This window comes from Cebidichthys violaceus, unplaced genomic scaffold (assembly GCF_023349555.1).
Source record: "Cebidichthys violaceus isolate CVI_PGR_0920_01 unplaced genomic scaffold, fCebVio1.0.p SCAF_6, whole genome shotgun sequence".
Taxonomy (NCBI): domain Eukaryota; kingdom Metazoa; phylum Chordata; class Actinopteri; order Perciformes; family Stichaeidae; genus Cebidichthys; species Cebidichthys violaceus.
Window position 1 is genome coordinate 17,066,114 of NW_027176816.1, and position 18,968 is coordinate 17,085,081.

Here is an 18,968-nt window from a genome sequence, read left to right on the forward strand (position 1 = left end):
GGATGCTGTGTCACATTGTGCCACCGCAGTTTGTTGCTCAAACCAACGGCACAAAGGAGACTCTGCTCTTCATTATATTATATAATAAGGGAACGTGAATTAGCTGTCAGTGGTGTTCAGAGGGGGGGGTTGACTTATACCCCCCCCCCACACACACACACACACACACACACACACAACACACACACACTGTAAACCCCCCCATATGGTCAAGGCGCTGTGGCGGCGCTCCACACAATGGCCACGCAAAACACCACAGCATGTAAACACACACACACACACACACACTCAAAGCATCAACACTAGAAATGGTGCACACATATTACATAATTGATAACAGTCTGCATCCATTTGTCCACTTAGAACCCCCCCCCCCCACACACACACACAAGTGAACACAACGCACCTTTAAAAAACTATATATAAACACACAGACTAGCATGCACTAGCATGCATACACTTTTACACGCACATACACACGCGCGCGCATATACACACGGTAGGCTACACGAACACAGGTTGTTATTGGATTCACGAGCAGCGTGGCAGCCGTACGTACCTCACTTTGTGCTCCTCTGCTGTCTCTTTCTATCTGTTCCTCCTCCTCTCCTCTCCTCTCATCCTTCTCTCTCTCTCTCTCTCTCTCTCTCTCTCTCTCTCTCTCTGTCACACACACATACAGACACGCGCACAGAGAGAGCAGTGTGTTTGAATCTGACAGATTTCTCTCAGCTCAGTACCCTCCTCCCTCTCTCGCTCTCTCTCTCATTTCTCAGGGAAACACACACAAACACTCAAAAACAGCCCTCCCTCCCGTCTTTCTTCCCTCTCCTGCCAAATAGCCTCCCCTCTCTCTCTCGCTCTCTGTCTCTCTCTCGCTCTCTCTCTTTCTCTCTCTTTCTCTCTCTCCTCCCCTATCCCTCCCTCTCCGCCTCGTGGAGCAGCAGTGCGAGAGCCGCGGCCCAAGCCACGCCCCCCTGCTCTCTCCTCTCCTCCGGGCGGCTATAAATACCGCTGCTGCTATGAATACACCGCCTTTTCTCCCTCAGCATCCCTCGCTCCCGCTCTCCCTCCCTCCCTCTCCCTCGCTCCAGCCTTCCATCCCTCTCTCTCTCGCAACGTTTTTCTGATGACCTTGTATTCTTCGCCCCCTTTACAACGCCATCACATGACAGCATCCTGCGAGGTGCAACCGTTGCCATGCACGCACGCGCGCGCGCACGCACACAGACCCGCATCTAAACACAACCATAGTGTTTTTCGTTAATACCCGGTCTCCTATCTGCTTCCTGACTGTTGAGCCGGATGTGGTGCATCTTTTATTTTTTTTACCTTTTGACAGCTGTGAAGAAAGACACACTCTGATCGAGAGACAGGCGTTCAGTCACTCCTTCACCAATGAATCCGACCTGCATCACTCATTCTATCAACACCTGCTGCTGAGATGAATGACGGATGAACCTGTCCCTGTTAAGTCTATAACAAAGCTATTATATAATAATAAGCTGAATATTAGGTACATTCTGCAACCCATTTATCAGACACGGAGGGCTGATTTGTCACACTGAGTGCAATGCATCAAATATAAACCCTGTGTTTTGCATGTATTATATGCAACATGTCCGGTCGATTCACCTGCAACAACAACAACAAAAACAGTGTATAGATTATACATTGTACGCTAACAGTCATGAGCAGCGTCGTGTCTCTGCTCCTTGCTCACTGCCAGGCTATATTGCCCGGGAATGAGGTTAGGAACATCTGGTGCAGGCGTGTATACGCGCACCGAGGGTGCACTTAAAACGGAATCAAATCTTCGCCCACAGGCCGTATTGTGTGTCACGGACGTAATTAATCCTCGGATTGCGCAGGGCGCTGCCGCCAATATAGCTTCATAAATGGAACCGAACAGCACAGAAATGGACCTCAAGCTGATTTAAAAGGAGCGCTGCCCTCTTTTGATCTTGGTTCTTGAGGACTACCACGAGGTGCACGTGCATTACCGTATACGGTAGCACAGTAACGCAATGTCTAATGGTTCTGCTCGCTTTTTATTGTTGCCTGCTATTTTGCATTTGAAAGATTTTGATGTGCATCAAAATCCCTACTGGAATAATCAAAATGTAATTAAAGGGTTGATTAGGTTGTTACGGTTCCTTCCACCTCATATCAGTTCTGTTTCTTTCAGTTTGAAATTAGCAACAGGAACAAAAATTATGGGAAAAAAAGTTTTATTTACATTAATGGTGGAGCAAAGTTTCCTCCAAACAGTTTGATGCGTGAGGCGGTTACGAGTCACCCAGTGTGTGTGGAATGTGATGTGCCAAACTGCGATCTGTGTGTTTGAGAGGATGTGCTGGTGGTGCACGTGCAGGCGGCTTTTCAAAGTAACTTCCTCTTCGCCTCCGCCGACGCAAGGGAGGCCCGCAGCTCCTCTGCGGCGCTCGCCTGTATCTTTAGCGAGCATGCGACGGCCTCCCGCAGCTCCTCCGGGGAGACCAGGTGGAGGTGCAGCAGGGTGTCGGCCAGCTGGGAGCGGGCGTTGCCGGCGAATGAGTGCGAAAGGAACGGCGCAAGGCCTCCCCCGCCTTTCATGGTGTAGAGAGGGACTCGGACCATCCCTAGAACCTGCAGAGAGAGAGAGAGAGAGAGAGAGAGAGAGAGAGAGAGAGAGAGAGAGAGAGAGAGAGAGAGAGAGAGAACAGGTGATGAGGAGCATCAGATCAGATGAATGGCTGCAATCGGTCCTTCTAGAAAGAAAAGGACACGCACGCATGCACACTACCTCCTGTCCGTGATCCGTTGCCGTGGTCGCGGCTCTCTCCAACTCCCTAATCTGCTCCTCCTCCATCTTCTTTGCGTAGAAGTGAGTGATGAGACGGGGGGAGGAGGAGGAGGAGGAAGAAGAGGAAGCAGGGGCGTAACGCGAGTCCACGTGATCTTCCTCCAGTATAGGAAGAGCCACGCCCAGCTCCTCCGACAATTCCCTGGTGAGCCCCGCCTCCAGGGACTCCTCCGAAGGGTTGACGAACCTGCGGAGGGAGTGCAGGGTCAAAGGTCGGGATCAGAGATGGAAGTCGACAAACGATGTCAGCTGCATTGCACCTCAGAGACTCCTTGGGCTGATTGAAAAGCTCATTAAATTTTAAAAACCCACAACGAGTTGGCTGAGGTGGTGCCGAGCCTCGAGTCACGAGAACGACTCCGCATCTCAACGGCGTCGTCAAGTTATTCTTTTCGGGGGGGGGATTCTGTCAGAATTTCCCTCATGGGCTCGTGTGTGAATGGGAGCCAGGGATCGACATTCAGGGAAATCTGTACCGCTGGTTTCCTACCTCAACGCCTCATAACATTTCAGGGAAAATGGTGGTGCGGTATGTGTTGTGGGTGAAAGCGGTAACGGTGCAGGGACATGAAGAGTTACGTCCATCTGACGGAAGACACTTTTCTGTGTAAACAATGTGAACATGAGTTTACAATGTTACTCTAGTTTCTTAGAATATTAAAAAGTAGGATGGGAGCTAAAGCCTTCAGTTATCAAGCTCCTCTTCTGTCGAACCAGCTTCCCGTTTCAGTCCGGGGGGCAGACACAGTCACCACATTTAAGAGTAGGTTAAAGACTTTCCTTTTTGATAACGCTTAGTTAGGACTGGCTCAGGTTTATAGTTAGGACTGACTCAGGTTTGCCTTGGACCAGCTCCTAGATAAGCTGCTATAGGCCTAGACTGCCGGGGGACTTCCTAGGATAAACTGAGCTGTTCATCCGTTCATCGGTTGTAAAAAACAACAACATGGCAACGGCCAAATCGTTGGACCCGGGGCTTCAAAACGTTAGTCCACAAACCAATGGGTGACGTCACGATGACTACGTCCACTTCTTACATACAGTCTATGGTTACACTGGAACATCCTTTACCAAAGGAAAGGGGATGCTGTCCCACAATTCCTTACCGCAGCAACAATTAAAGTAACACACCATTTGGCAATCAATAACATTCGCTGTCACTTCTTTCCTTAACTCCATTGAAGTCAAGGAAGAGTGGTTAGGACATAGGAATACATTTTTTGGACTATTTGACCGACCACAGCCCGTCTTCTTCTTCTTCTTCTTCTTCTGTTGAGTTTTATATTGTTGGTTTTCATACAAGAAGAATTATATTACCGCCAACTTCCAACTTCGGAAAATGTCCATGAAAGGTTATCCCAGTAATTAACTGGGAACTATGTGTGAAATGTGTGCAGCGCTGTGTCCTGATGATGTCCCAAAGCAGGTTTCCAGTAAGCAGTGTGTAGTGAGTCTACAGCCATGCTAACAGCTCTGGGAGTTGTGTAATTAGGCACAATGGTGCTTTGAACTAAATGCTATCATCAGCATGCTAATGTGCTAATCACGTTTATAATTTTAACAGGCTGATGTTTAGCAGGCATAATGTTTTACCATGTTCACCGCCTTAGTTTAGCCTGTTAGCATGCTAACATTTGCCCTAACATAGTGCTTCAGAAATGAGTCAGCATTTATTCCCCCCCTCGTCTCAAAGTATGAATGGGTTTCTTGAATGGGTTTTTGGTTAGATGCCTGACAATGTGGTTAGAGTTAGGGTTACACAAGCTTCAGGGGATTTTAACATTTTGTTACGAGATAGTAAACAGACCCTTCTTGTGAGTTTGGAAGCTTTTATGTGTCTTTAAAAAAGGCGGTTGCTAACAAGTGGCTAAATGAGACTACTAAATGTCATCACGCCGACTAGTTCACCTTTACAGCCTTGTGGTGTAGTTTGTTGATAGCCTAACATGAGCTTTTGGCGATTGCATTTAACACTAAAATCATTAAAGTGGTGTTCATTTCTGAAGTGTATCTTGCTGAACAAAACGTGTGAGTATCATAAACGTTAGTTTTCCACAGAGATTATTTTCTGCAATAATCCAAAATCCAATGTTAAAATAGCATTGGATTTTTGTCGAAGGAGAACCAGTGTGATGCTAACTTCCGGGGTTGACCTGCAAAAATACCGTGTCCCTGTAGCACTCTATTAGCACTAAACACAGTGCAGGTGAGGCTGATGGGAATGTAACTTAAGTATTTTAAAATGTTACATTAACCGGAAGGGAAACCACCAATGTCTGAACCAAATTTCAACATGATCCATCCATTACATCTTAAGCACTTTGCTGTGTATTTGGGATGTTTAACTGGAAGTGACGTTCCAAATGCTCAGTTTGATTAACACGCATTGGAGCACGTATTGTATCTTTTCCTGTAAGTATAAAACGGTTAAGTGTAAAGATTTTCTTCAATACTAACTGCAAACCCAGTATATTTATACAATCAGTACATGTAATATACTGTTTACAATACGTAGTGCATGTAAACTGGGATAGTGCTGCTCCTGACTATTCATTTGCATATGTCATGTTTTTTTTTTCCAGACTTTTCTTTTTGCCGCGTTACATAATTTCACAGTGTTGGCAAATTTCTGGCAGAGACTACGTAAATCACAGACACAAAAGGCACAAGTGATTCATATCGAGCTGCATACTGATAAAGCAGTATGTGTCTGGTAGTTACAGTTCTTTTTAGTGTATTCTTTTTGTTGTTTGAGTGCTCCAGTGAAAATGGGTGAGTGTTTGTTCTGCGCTGCGCAGGTTTATATCTTCTGACAGGGCTCACTCTTTGAAGAAAGGGAGAGACTAAGAAACATGTGCTAAATGTACCTGTGCACATAAAAGGAATTTTCTTTCTTTTTTTAAAGACTCACCCTCCGGGGAAACCTAGCAGACCATCAAAGCGCATCTGCATCTGTGGGAAGTGACAGAGGCTGTTACACACACACACACACACACACACACACACACACAGGCAGAGATGCTGAGACACAAACAGGAATGGGGTTTTCTATGCAAACAACCAGAAACACGGTACATCACTTCTTATGCATGCAGGTCAGGTCGTTTCCATCCAGAAATGTGCATGTGCGCGCACACACACACACACACACACACAGTGACTCTTCCTCACCAGTATGATGTGTCGGATGGGGAGGCTCCCAAACAGCAGAGTTTTCGTGTCACAGTAGAGCATCACGTGGCAGGCGTGCATGCAGCCTGGACACGCCAACGCCTCGGCCCTCGAAAGCTGTCTGCTCGCCATCTACGGGCACACGGACAAACAACAGTGCAAATTTTCACAGTCAGTGCTTGCTGATCACTCTGCCACCTTGTCATGTGCTGCCAATGTGACATCCCTCCAGATACACTTGATCTCTTTGTTTATTTCTCCCCTCACACCCACTCATATGCTGAGTTAACAGACCTTACTGAAGCCTAGCTTGAAGGGTTTGTGCAGCTTGTATGCATTAAAGCTTACGGAAGGTTATGCTGAACCAGGAAGCTTACAGGAAGAGCTGTGTGAGTTGTATTAATAACACTAAAGCTCCCTCTGCTGGTGTGGAGTGGGCTGACATTTAAAGGAATCCCTGCCCTGGGTTGAGCTCTTTTCATTGGCATTTGCAATATATTAGCCTATTGCATAATTATTTTTACAATAATTCATGTATTTACTGCATACATTTCAATGTATTTCCATATGTATCCTCTTTATGTGGACTTGATGGTGAAACTACACTTGTTTTGGATGTTGTCCTTATAACATTAGTTATATTTCTTAGAAAAATTTGCCAGATAGCCTAAATATTTTTTATAACATTTCTCTTTATTATTTTCATGTTTTTTTTTATTGGTTTAAAAAGTATATTATGAATCTCTTTATCAACTTAGGAGCCACGCACATTACCTGACACACACATGCCCAAGGAACTTATAAAGTACATTTAGGCTTCCATATCTCTTCTCAGGTGAACGTGAGCCCAAATAAATGCAGACTCATTCTTCCGTCAGCATTTAGAGCCCAGCACTTTCAGTTTCAGGGGCTGGACCGGAAGTCAACCTTTTTAGTGACGTTTTGAGCACTGATTGGCTGAACAAAGTCTGACTAGCCAATAGCAGGCAACCTTCCTGAATAATACACAACAGGAGTTAGCGTATGTATGGAATCTACCAGATTTGGACTGTCATACATTACAGGCGGCTATGTTATAGCATAACAGAGTACAGTGCACTTTAAAAGGTGATTTTATCTGGTTAACACAGACCTACACGTTCTGCTTGTGAGACCCGTCGAGCGGAACGCGACTCACGGACTGGAGGCAGCTGCTAAGCGTGAAGGTAAATAATGTTAACTACCGACCACCGACCACCAGCCACAAACCATATGCCATATGTTTAACCTGTATCGTTGACTTCCTGGTTAGTGCAGCTGTAGTTTTTTTTTCTTAATTGTAAAAATGTCAATTTTTTATGTACACATAAGTTTATAGCGTTTTCTGTCTATGTGTAAACGTTAAAGCAATTTGGTAAACTCTGTGCTGTGCTGAATTAGTGCTACTGGCTGCTACACAGGAACAACTATAACGGTAACTTATATGTGTGTGTGTGTGTGTATATACGTGGAGATATGCGAGTGTGTGTGTGTGTATATATATATATATATATATATATGTGAGTGTATATATACTGTATATGTGTGTGTACAGTATATATTTACTGCATGTGTGTGTGTGTGTGTGTGTGTGTGTGTGTATATGTGAGTATGTGTGTGTGTGTATGTATGTATATATATATATATATATATATATATATATATATACTGTATATGTGTGTGTGTGTGTGTGTGTGTGTACAGTATATATTTACTGCATATGTGTGTGTGTGTGTGTGTGTGTGTGTGTGTGTATACTGTATATATTAGGGGTGTAACGGTTCACAACATTCTCGGTTGGGTTCAATACGATACAGTGGTGACACGGTTCGGTTCGGTACGTTTTCAATACAACCAAAAAAGCAGAAATGCCAAAACCTCGCTGGTGAGACTCTCAAGAGGAACGTGTCTGAAGAACATGGCTCTTCATCTCCATTCAGCAGTGAGGTAATGTGTTGTTACAGTCAGGTAGCTTAGTGTAGTCTGTGACGTCCGGCCGTCTGTTGTCAGAGGAACAGCGGGAGATTCGGACATTTGATTCTCTGTTTGGACTTTTGTTTTCTTTAACAAAGCAGGAATTATGGTCTGGCGAAATGGGCTGGTGAAGGAGTAGTGTCACAGGGCTCAATAGCATTACGCATGTTGGTACAGGTACTGGTTTTCCACTCCAGAGCAGGGTCTCTGGGTCTCTAACCCTATCCGCAGGGACTAGCTAACTAAACGCTGCGGGGATCGTTGGTTTTCCTGCTGAACTAGTATATCAGGAAAACCAATACGAATATGTGTGTGTGTGTGTGTGTGTGTGTGTTTGTATATGTATGTATGTATATGTATATATATATATATATATATATACACATATACATACAGTGCTGTGAAAAAGTATTTGCCCCCTTCCTGGTTTCTTATTGTTTTGCATATTTGTCACACTTAAATGTTTCAGATCATCAAAATTGTTTTAATATTAGACAAAGATAACCCAAGTAAATACAAAATGCAGTTTTTAAATGATGATTTAATTTATTAAGGGAGAAAAGCTATCCAAACCTACTTGGCCCTATGTGAAAAAGTAATTGCCCCCCCTTGATAAATCATGAATCAACTGTGATTTTTTTTTTGGAAAACTGAGTTCAATTTCACTAGCCACACCCAGGCCTGATTACTGCCAGACCTGTTGAATCAAGAAATCACTTAAATAGAGCCTGTCTGACAAAGTGAAGTCGGCTGAAAGATCTCAAAAAGCAACACATCATGCCACGATGTAAAGAAATTCAAGATCAGATGAGAGACAAAGTAATTGACATGTATCAGTCTGGAAAGACCCCAGAACAACATCTAAAGAACTGCAGGCCTCACTCGCCTCAGTTAAGGTCAGTGTTCATGATTCACCAATAAGAAAGAGACTGGGCACAAATAGCACCCATGGGAGAGTTCTAAGGCGAAAGCCACTGCTGAGCAAAAAGAACACAAAGGCTCGTCTCACATTTGCCAAAAAACATCTTGATGATCCCCGAGACTTTTGGGCAAATATTCTGTGGACTGACGAGACAAAAGTTGAACTTTTTGGAAGGTGTGCGCCCCGTTACATCTGGCGTAAAACTGACACAGCATTTCATAAAAACAACATCATACCAGCAGTCAAACATGGTGGTGGTAGTGTGATGGTCTGGGGCTGCTTTGCAGCTTCAGGACCTGGATGACTTGCCATAATTGATGGAACCATGAATTCTGCTCTCTACCAGAACATCCTGAAGGAGAATGTCGAGCCATCAGTTCGTGACCTCAAACTCAAGCGCACTTTGGTTATGCAGCAGGACAATGATCCAAAACACACCAGCAAGTCCACCTCTGAATGGCTCAAAAAAAGCAAAATGAAGGTTTTGGAGTGGCCTAGTCAAAGTCTGGACTTAAATCTGATTGAGATGCTGTGGCCTGACCTTAAACAAGCTGTTTATGCTCAAAAACCATCCAATGTGGCTGAATTAAAACAATTCTGCAAATAACAGTGGGCCAAAATTCTTCCACAGTGATGTGAAAGACTCATTGTCAGTTATCGCACACGCTTGATTGCAATTGTTGCTGCCAGGGGTGGCAAAACCAGTTATTAGGTTTAGGGGGCAATTAGTTTTTCACATAGGGCCAAGTAGGTTTGGATAGCTTTTCTCCCTTAATAAATTAAATCATCATCTAAAAACTGCATTTTGTATTTACTCGGGTTATCTTTGTCTAATATCAAAATTTGTTTGATGATCTGACACATTTAAGTGTGACAAATATGCAAAACAATAAGAAACCAGGAAGGGGGCAAATACTTTTTCACAGCACTGTATATACACACACACACACACACACACACACACACACACACACACACACACACACACACACACACACACACACACACACACACACACACACACACACACACGTGTGTGTGTGTATATATATATATATATATATATATATATATATATATATACATACACACACACGTGTGTGTGTGTGTGTGTATATATATATATATATATATATATATACATACACACACACGGTCATATTGTTATGCATAATTTGTTATTGTTGTTATTATTATTTTAGTTACAGTAGTTGTAGTATTGCCCATATTTTGAACAGGTATATTACAAACAAATACAGGTTAATTTACTGACATATTCTGTAATCTAAAACAAAAAGGTATCCTCGCAAGCAAAACTCCACATACAGATTTGGACCCTGTTACGATTCCAGAATTGACTGTCAAGTGTAGAAATTCGCCGACTCGTGCCAAGCAGCACTTCTAATGATGTCCTTAATGTGCCGCGATGTCATATTTCAGGAACCAGAATGGCCCAGGGGATACCAGACGAGATCATGATGGATGGTGCGCTGATAAAGGACTTGGCAGAGGTGGCAAAAGATGAAGCACTTCTGCAGGGTGTCCTCATGAGGATCCAAGAGTCCTCCAACTCGTCGGAGGTAGGAAGTGAAAAACAGACATTTCTTTCGTTGATCTCCACAGATTATTATGATATACTGTACATTACACATTATTAGAATAATACCGTTGCCCAGCATTGGCATCTGCCAATTTATAGATTTTGTTAACTTTGTTTGTTACTTGGGTTAGTTTAAGAGCTTGGGTCTAGGTTGCATTTGCAAACACTTTTCATGTAATGTGAGTAAATAAGAAGTTCAGTGACACAATACATATGCATGCTTTTTAATTGGTTCGACCCTCATCTTGGACAGAACACTTACAAAACCCAGATTGCCTTTTAACTCCTACTAAAGGTGAATCAGAGAGCAGCTGATCTGTGTCAGGGTTGGAAAATCATTTACAACCGCCTTAGATATCATTTGTTAACACTTAACTATTAGTTTGGCCAATAGAACCATTGTGAAGAAGCTGCATTCCTCTGGTAGCAATAATCACCACGTAACTCTTAAACCCTCCAGTTTCTCTGCCAGATTTGCTGTCAGCTAAACATAAAGGCTGCAGGAACACTAGTTTTATTACACAGAGAGCGCAGCGAGTGTCAACGATACACAGAAAGGGATTACCTGTAAAAGCAGCAATCTAGCAAACACAGGGAGTCGTTGCAGTGATTATTCAGGTGTCAGATAAGTCAATAATGTATGTTTTTTTTGTAGGAGGAAGGAAAAAAAACAAACTTGTACAATCACAATAGTTATAAGACCAGCACTCCGTCTATGCAGACTGCATGGAGTAATGAATCACTATCCAGCCAAATGCTTTAGATGCAGTGTCCATTTAGCAGCAAAATAATTTGTACGCACTGTGAATACACAACTGGTAGCAGTTATGTGTGAGGTCATTGCTCAATAAAAAATGTGTCTTTGCTTTGTCAGTCCTTGATTTTCTAAAAAAGTCTATTTCTAGAACGAATAGATATGAACATGTATTTGTGTGATGTGACAAAGGGAGCCTCGGCCACTAAGAGAGGACGTGATTCCATACCAGCGGGCTGTTAAGCCTTTGCTGTTACAACAGGCGCGTTCAATGTGAAGTCATGTCAGGAATTTATGCGGCTTCAGGGCAGGGGATTTGTGGCAGATCTTTATCGTGCCGCTGTTTGTGGTCACGGGGCTTTTTAGCCCAAGTGCTTGTTTTCATTCCTCACGTGCCAATGCCGCTTGCATTGCTTGTGTTCACTGATGAATGGTCTTTAGATGTCCGCATTCTTTTCTAACAACCTTGTTTTGCTTTTCAGCTGGTGACGTACGCTCCGTTCACGCTCTTCCCCACACCTGTGCCCAAGGCTGTGTTCCTCCAGGCTCTGGCGGTGCAAACGCACTACAACACGCTGGTGGACAAGATCAGCCAGGATCCAGACTTTCTGCAAGAGGCTCTAGCTAGGTAGCAATATGAGCCAGTATGTTTGGAAATGTGGCTACGCCGTGTGTGTGTGTGTGTGTGTGTGTGTGTGTGTGTGTGTGTGTGTGTGTGTGTGTGTGTGTGTGTGTGTGTGTGTGTGTGGTTTCAAGTAGCAGGCACAGCATGCAAAGACAATACTTCTACTAAAGATCACCACAAGTGTTTTTTTTTCAGGGTTTTAACAGGGTGACATTCTTTGTTTTTAGCACCATTGAAGTGGACGATTTCACCGCAAGGTTGTTCAGGATCCACCAACAAATCCTAAAAGAAGGAAAGGCTCAGGTATGCCGGCCATTTTGAAAAGTTCAAAAACTTCTACTGAAGATGATCCGTCGTTTTGGGTCGGAGGCCTTATTGTCTAGCCACAAAAAAAATTAATTATAATTATTCAATTAAAGTTCAACGAGGTCCACTTCAAGAGAATTTCCTTGTGTAAAGGTCCAGGAACACCACAATAATGTCTAACTTGCGCTATGATTTAGTCCCATATATATTGAATTTCAGGTGTGAAGTAGGATACAACGTTGTCTGGGTCCAGATCTGGACCACGGTCCGCCTATTAGTGACCCCTGTTATAAAACAATACTAGGAAATCACAGCATTTGACCATATTATCCTATTAATTCAGCCAACAAGTTTTTCTCAAAGGAGGAGAAATAAGACTCTGTCAAGTCATCATATATAACGTTTGGCTAACTAACTAGTTTTAGCTAGCTAGCTAGCTAGCAAACAATGTAATGTTTTGTGAAGGAATACAGAGCAGCAGAACGTAAATGGTGTTCCCCCTGTTTCATACCCCCCTTACAAGGTCCAGACAGCACGCAGATCTATTTATTTGTATCATTTAATCATTATTACACTCCACACAATCTTTCTAAAACCAAAATGAAACTCCCCAAGCTGTCCGCCCGCGTAGCAGCGGCTGAGTTGTGGTCTTCAATGATATGGCCACCAGAAATATAGAGCAGTTTGCTGCAGCAGAATACGAGATTAGCCGTGGACAGACACAGAGGTGCACACACACACAAAAGCGATTGCATGATCTTCCGGGCGGTGACCTCAATATGACGGGTCCAAATGGCACAGGTTTTGAGCCCGCACATTGCAGTCTGTGCTAAATGTTCACCAGTGTGTCTTCATCAATGCCTTTTAGTGATCCAAGTAGTTTGAGTAGGGATTCTTTGCCTTCTTTCCAGTCTATTGTGCTGGGTCTCAATCGGTCCGACTACATGCTGGACCAGGGGGAGGACGGGTCGTCGTCTCTGAAGCAGATAGAAATCAACACCATTGCTGCCAGTTTCGGTGGTCTCTCGTCACGCACGCCAGATGTTCACCGGTAAGACAGTCATTAATCTATAGATTGTGCTTTAATTTATTAAGTGAGGGTTTTTAAAGTGGTGGGTCACCTACCTGAGTTCAACCGTCGCCTCAGGCAGTCAGATTTGTTTAAAGATCCCCTCCACTCAAAAGTGTGTTTTTGTCTATGTCTTACCCTACTATACTGACTTGTATCTGTGAAGAGAGGTGTTTTCACATTCCTCTACCGAAGGGGGGAGATGTCTGCGCACTTCTCTAAAATCTATGCAAACAGCATAAACAAATAAAAGACACCAACTACACTTACCAGTTACAAGCTAGCAAACAGCATAAACAAATAAAAGACACCAACTACACTTACCAGTTACAAGCTAGCAAACAGCATAAACAAATAAAAGACACCAACTACACTTACCAGTTACATGCTAGCAAACAGCATAAACAAATAAACCTATACCTAAAATTCTGATAAGTCTGCTAGTCGCCGATTATGACTCCTTACAGACTCGCATCTGAGTCAAACATGTGTCTGAATCTCACCGATGTTTCCTCTAACGGAGAAAATAGACCAGAGGCCCAAACTGTTCTTGCACGCCGCCATCTTGATGCGCACTGCTCAACCTCCCGGTCAGATCTGGATGTGCTTCCAGCCCCTTTTCAGAGTTTTTTTTTGTTGTTGTTTTTTTTACATTTTATGTGGGAAAACCATGTTAAAGAAATATAAATCATAGCAGAGTATTTTTACGTACTTTAAAATGTGTCTGGAGAGGAACTTTAACTTTCTCATGCAGCCTGGTGGCCCCTTCGCATCTTTTGCGAAGGCAAACCAGACTGAGCTATTGCTTTGGTTAAGATGAAAAAATAGCTGACCGACAGTTAAATAAAGAAAGGAATGGCTCTGAGTCACATTACCATATGTATTTTTCATCTTGCCCGACAGACACGTCCTTAAGGTCGCTGGTAAACTGGAGGAGAGCCAGCGGATCCTGGACAACAACCCTGCCTCTGGTCTGGCCGGCGCTGTTGCCAAAGCCTGGGAGCTCTATGGATCAGAGAGGTAGGAGTTTAGTACATCCACTGGATTCTACAGAACCACCTGTCCTTGCCATATGGATGTCCTGACTTTACTCACTCACTGTTCCATCTACTTATCCTAAGATCAAGTGCTGGATGAATTAATTCACCTCACAAAGAATCTCAAGTAAACACAGCTTTCTGGTGGAATACATGATCTCTGCTACTTAAATACCAGCTGCATCACACCAATACCTTAAACTAATAGTAGATCAAGTCTGCCCTGAAGATCTGTGCTAATGTTGGTAGACCAATACTCTGCATTGTGTGTTTGAAAGCATAGGCATATATAGGTACAAGAGTTGTTCCGATACCAGTATCAGAAATGCCTCCTATACCTCCTACAGCTAGGTAAGGTTAGCTGTTAGCAGCCGGTGGGCAGCACAGCCCTGCTTGGCTAAATAACGGAGCTAACGGCTAACATTAACGGAGGTTGCATTGAGTTACATGATGGTGCGTTCAAGCTCCAAACCGTACAAAAACGTTTTGGGCAAAGGTCAATTATCATTATATGGTTTATTGTAATCTTGTAAACTGCTTTACAGCAATGTAAAGTAGATATTACAGAGGTAATTGTGACCTGTTCAACTCATTTTTGTTTTTAATGCACTGATATTGGATTGATTTTCAGTATCGGAAAATATATATGTTCAGGTACTTCTTTATTTCCGAATAATATAGGTACCATATGCCGCTATTGGTAGAAAGCAGTCGATGAAAAACAATTGGCAGTGAGATCCGTGGACTGTTCAGAGGAACCAAATGTCCAGAATAATGTGCACAGGTAGCAGTGAGAGCAATCATTTGTCATTACAGAGCAGCCGTCATGTTCTTGGTGGAGGAGACCCAAAGGAACATCTTTGATCAACGATACATAGAGAGCGAACTGTGGAAGAGGTATGTGTGATAAACTGGAGCCGTTTATGAAGCAGTGAGCCATTCCCCAATAGCTTTAGGCAACGATGTGTTTGTGTAAATGCTGCAAACCTGACAAACTGGAATATGTGGATTTACTTTAACGGACACTTTTAGTGTCCGTTATCTTGTAATGCCTCTGTTTGAAAAAAAAATGTGAATGTATCATCCTGGATTGAAGTGCACATTCATGTAGTTGCCACATATTTGGTGTGAAAAGCGGTGCTTTTTATGTAACCGGCACATTATTGTCAATGTGTTGCAGGAACATTCCCACCATAAGAAAGCGGTTCGACGATGTTATTAAAACAGGGTCCCTTGATCAGGACAAGAAGCTATTTGTGTAAGTCTGTTTCTGTCAGTTCAGTCTAAATTAATACATGGTTTACAATGGAATATTCATACATTATTTGATTAGATATAATTATGACAAATCGTGCTTATATATCATCATATTCCTCTCTTTTCAGTGACGGCCACGAGGTGGCAGTGGTGTACTTCAGGAATGGCTACATGCCTCAGAACTACATTTCCGAACAGGTTCTCCCTTTTTAAATCTTTAACACACGTTCTAGTAGTTTTACTTACTGACTTTGTGAAGTGCATTCAGGATGGAAAATTATGATTAATGCAGACACCGCCACCTTTAAGAGTTCCGTTAGGAAAGGACATTGAGGAGAAAGGTTTGCCTAAGAGACGGACACAACTTTATTTCTTCTTTTCTTCTGACAATTTATGTCCAGTGTGACAGAATCGTCAATTCTCTCATTAGGCTATAGAGGATTTAAAGAGACAGCGTGTAAGATTTAGGGGGGCTATACTGGCAGAAATTGAATATAATGTACAATGTTTTCATGAGTGTATAATCACCTTATTTTGCCGTCACCATCTTGAATTACGGCCGTCACCAACGAATGAACAGAAGTTACCATATTTTGAATGAGAAGGAGTGACGTTGTTATGTTTTATACGTCTCTGGTAGCGACAATGACCTGTCAATCACAGTAAGCCCGCCCTAAAGCAGCGTGGCAACGGCAAACTTGCTGAACTCAAGGCTTCATAACAGCAGTCTACAAACCAATGTGTGAGAAAAACATTTTGTGTTTTTTGAATTGTAGACTTGGGACGCTCGTCTCCTGATGGAGCGCTCTCTGGCCGTGAAATGTCCAGATATCAGCACTCACCTGGCTGGAACCAAGAAGGTCCAGCAGGTGCTCGCCAGACCCGGAGTCCTGGAGCGGTTCTTCCCCGACCAGCCCCAATTAGTGGAGCAGATCAGAGCGACGTTCGCTGGCCTCTACACTCTAGACATGGTGAGAAAATAACCCGTTGACACATTCACAATCATGTTCAAGGAGCAGGGAAGTTGTTTGTTTTCTTTTACTTCATGAAGTAGAATGACTTTGTTCTTTGTCGTCGTCGTCTTTAGGGACCAGAGGGTGACAAAACGGTAGCAATGGCTTTGGCAGCACCGGACCGGTTCGTCCTGAAGCCCCAGCGAGAAGGAGGAGGTACAATGCAATAAACAGAAAAAAACCTCTTAACCAATGATTCCCCCCATGCAGCAAAATCCTAAAGAAATGCCACATTGGCCGCCATTTCTTGAACCAGGAGAGTTTGAAATGACACAGCTGTATTTGCAGCATGCAAACAGTTTCTAACCCGTTTCTAATCGTCTTTCCAGGGAACAACATCTACGGATCGGAGATCTGCCAGGTCCTGCAGGGAGCGAAGGGGACCACGGAGAGGACGGCCTACATTCTGATGGACAAAATCCACCCCGCCCCAGTACAGAACTACCTGCTGAGACGAGACGCCCCTCTCAAAATCAGTAACTGTCTCAGTGAGCTGGGAGTGTTTGGAACATATGTCAGGTGTGTGTGATCACCATTTCATTGGCACAGAATGCCTTTTGTGTAATAGGAAAGATGGGCTCTCTAACTTAACATTTTTTGTACTTTTTGTATTCATGCAAGCAATTCGCACGTCGATATATATTTTTTGTCATTAGCACTTTAACACAGAGCACTAATATCACACGGCCAAAAAGAGACGTCTTTTATTTTCTTTTTGCACCGCAAGTAAATCCAATCTTGTTTCTTTTTGATTCCTCACAGTTCACTTTGTTTGCTTTGGAGAAAAATGCAACGAACAGCGCATTGAGCATAAACCTTTGTGCATGCTTGAACCTCTCGGTGTCTGCGGAGGCTGGCGCTACAGCGCCAAACGCGAATATAAACAAAACTTTAACCTCGACAAAGGCAGGGCAGATCTGCTCCACTCTTTGCATTTATAGACTGTGTAAAAAGTGGAATTAGTCTCTGTCATGTCACTCAGGGTTTTAAAGAGCGAAACTGAAGCTCTTCTCCGCTGCCCCCTAGTGGCCAAAAACAATCAGACGTTGCAGTTTTACCACAACTTCAGTTTACATCAAAGACATAAAAACCAAGAGGGTGGACACTTTCAACCCTGCCGAGTTAAGCCCAGCTCTCTCTGATCGGCCACCTTTGTTTGTTTCCTCACAGGCGAGGTAAAGACACGGTGATGAACGAGTGCGTGGGCCATCTGCTGAGGACCAAGAGTTCCGAGCACTCGGACGGAGGCGTGGCAGCGGGAGTGGCCGTGCTCGACAACCCTCTCCTCGTCTGAGAACTCGCTCCTTTTCTTTTTTCCTCCACCAGATAAATGCACAAGTAAACTTCATTGGAGTGTGTGTGTGTGTGTGTGTGTGTGTGTGTGTGTGTGTGATGCAGAGTCACAGCAGAGTAGTCTCAAGACGAAGCCTCCACTCCTCCAGGATTCCTCCTGCTGTTGGACGTGATGAAGGAGACGGACGTGTTCACGTCGTCTCCATTGTAGCTCGGTCACATTCGCCCACGTCAGTGGTTCAAACAGCGTTTTACGACGACCACGTTTCTTATTATTTTTTTGGTATGATGATCCAAACTGAAGCCGATATCTCTCACTTTTAATATTTTGATAAAAAGCCTCACTGTCACTCTTTTAGGGACATGGTGACTTTTCTTTCCTGGACCAGTCTTTGTTGTACTGCAGCAGCCCAACATTGGAAACATAAGCGGGGCTACTGTTAAATTTCTGACTGTATGTAATTGGGGAAATTGGATCTTATCGTGTTGTTTTTTGGGGGAGGGGTTTAAGTAAATTGTTTATTGCTTCACTTTGACGGTTTGAACGTTTTGCAGAGCAGGTTTGCCCTGGATTTATAAAGTATGCACAGGTCTTGACAAATAAAAAAACAATGATGGCAAAAAGTAGAAGGGTGAAGCCGAGGGTGAATGGAAGATAACGGTTGCTATTATAACTGTTTTTATCACTTGAACTATGCTGAGTGCTTGTTTTTACAATTGAGACAAGCAACTAATAAAAGATTTGCACCATACATACAGATTCTGTGACATTTTGCTATGTAGCCCAATTGTTCTCAGGAGCTTTCTCCACTGTAAATGATTTCCCTCTCCACGTTCATGGACGCAGTAGATCCAGTGATGCATTGCACCATGGCAAGCATGTTTGAACAGTGGTGAAGCCAGTAGTCTTCTTCTAATGATAAGAAAAATGTATTAATTTTTATAGCATCTATCGTATAGAAATACATCGAAAAGTGCTGTAAGTCAAGGGGAAACAACTCAACAGCCAATTACATCACCAACTACAAACATACATTTTGAGTTTTTTGGCTATTTTTCTTCCATAACATGTCTTCTTTCAGAC

At 43.3% G+C, this 18,968-nt stretch overlaps 3 protein-coding genes across 5 annotated transcripts in view; 1 reads left to right on the forward strand and 2 right to left on the reverse strand.

The window, feature by feature from the left end:
• The window catches only part of arhgap4b (Rho GTPase activating protein 4b), a 32,767-nt gene extending 31,921 nt beyond the window's left edge, over window positions 1-846 (reverse strand). For 2 of the 3 annotated variants that reach the window (XM_068732623.1, XM_068732622.1), the window contains exon 1: window positions 560-843. The gene's annotated coding sequence lies outside the window, so the exon portion shown is untranslated. Of the gene's footprint in view, window positions 1-559 lie in introns of all 3 variants that reach the window. The other variant, XM_068732624.1, reaches the window with a different exon arrangement.
• A 1,368-nt stretch (window positions 847-2,214) lies between these two features.
• On the reverse strand, window positions 2,215-6,399 carry zgc:103759 (U8 snoRNA-decapping enzyme). The gene is made up of 5 exons (XM_068732625.1): window positions 6,311-6,399; window positions 6,017-6,148; window positions 5,757-5,797; window positions 2,786-3,032; window positions 2,215-2,628 (listed from the first exon to the last, which is right to left on the reverse strand). Exons 2-5 carry the CDS (start codon window positions 6,146-6,148, stop codon window positions 2,383-2,385), a joined length of 666 nt encoding a protein of 221 aa, XP_068588726.1. The 5' UTR covers window positions 6,311-6,399; the 3' UTR covers window positions 2,215-2,382.
• A 607-nt stretch (window positions 6,400-7,006) lies between these two features.
• gss (glutathione synthetase) lies at window positions 7,007-18,636 on the forward strand. Its single transcript, XM_068733566.1, has 13 exons — window positions 7,007-7,221; window positions 10,371-10,510; window positions 11,767-11,912; window positions 12,137-12,212; window positions 13,127-13,266; window positions 14,188-14,304; window positions 15,138-15,218; window positions 15,502-15,579; window positions 15,707-15,776; window positions 16,355-16,549; window positions 16,666-16,747; window positions 16,921-17,110; window positions 17,762-18,636. Exons 2-13 carry the CDS (start codon window positions 10,379-10,381, stop codon window positions 17,883-17,885), a joined length of 1,431 nt encoding a protein of 476 aa, XP_068589667.1. The 5' UTR covers window positions 7,007-7,221; window positions 10,371-10,378; the 3' UTR covers window positions 17,886-18,636.
• The last annotated feature ends 332 nt before the right edge of the window (window positions 18,637-18,968 follow it).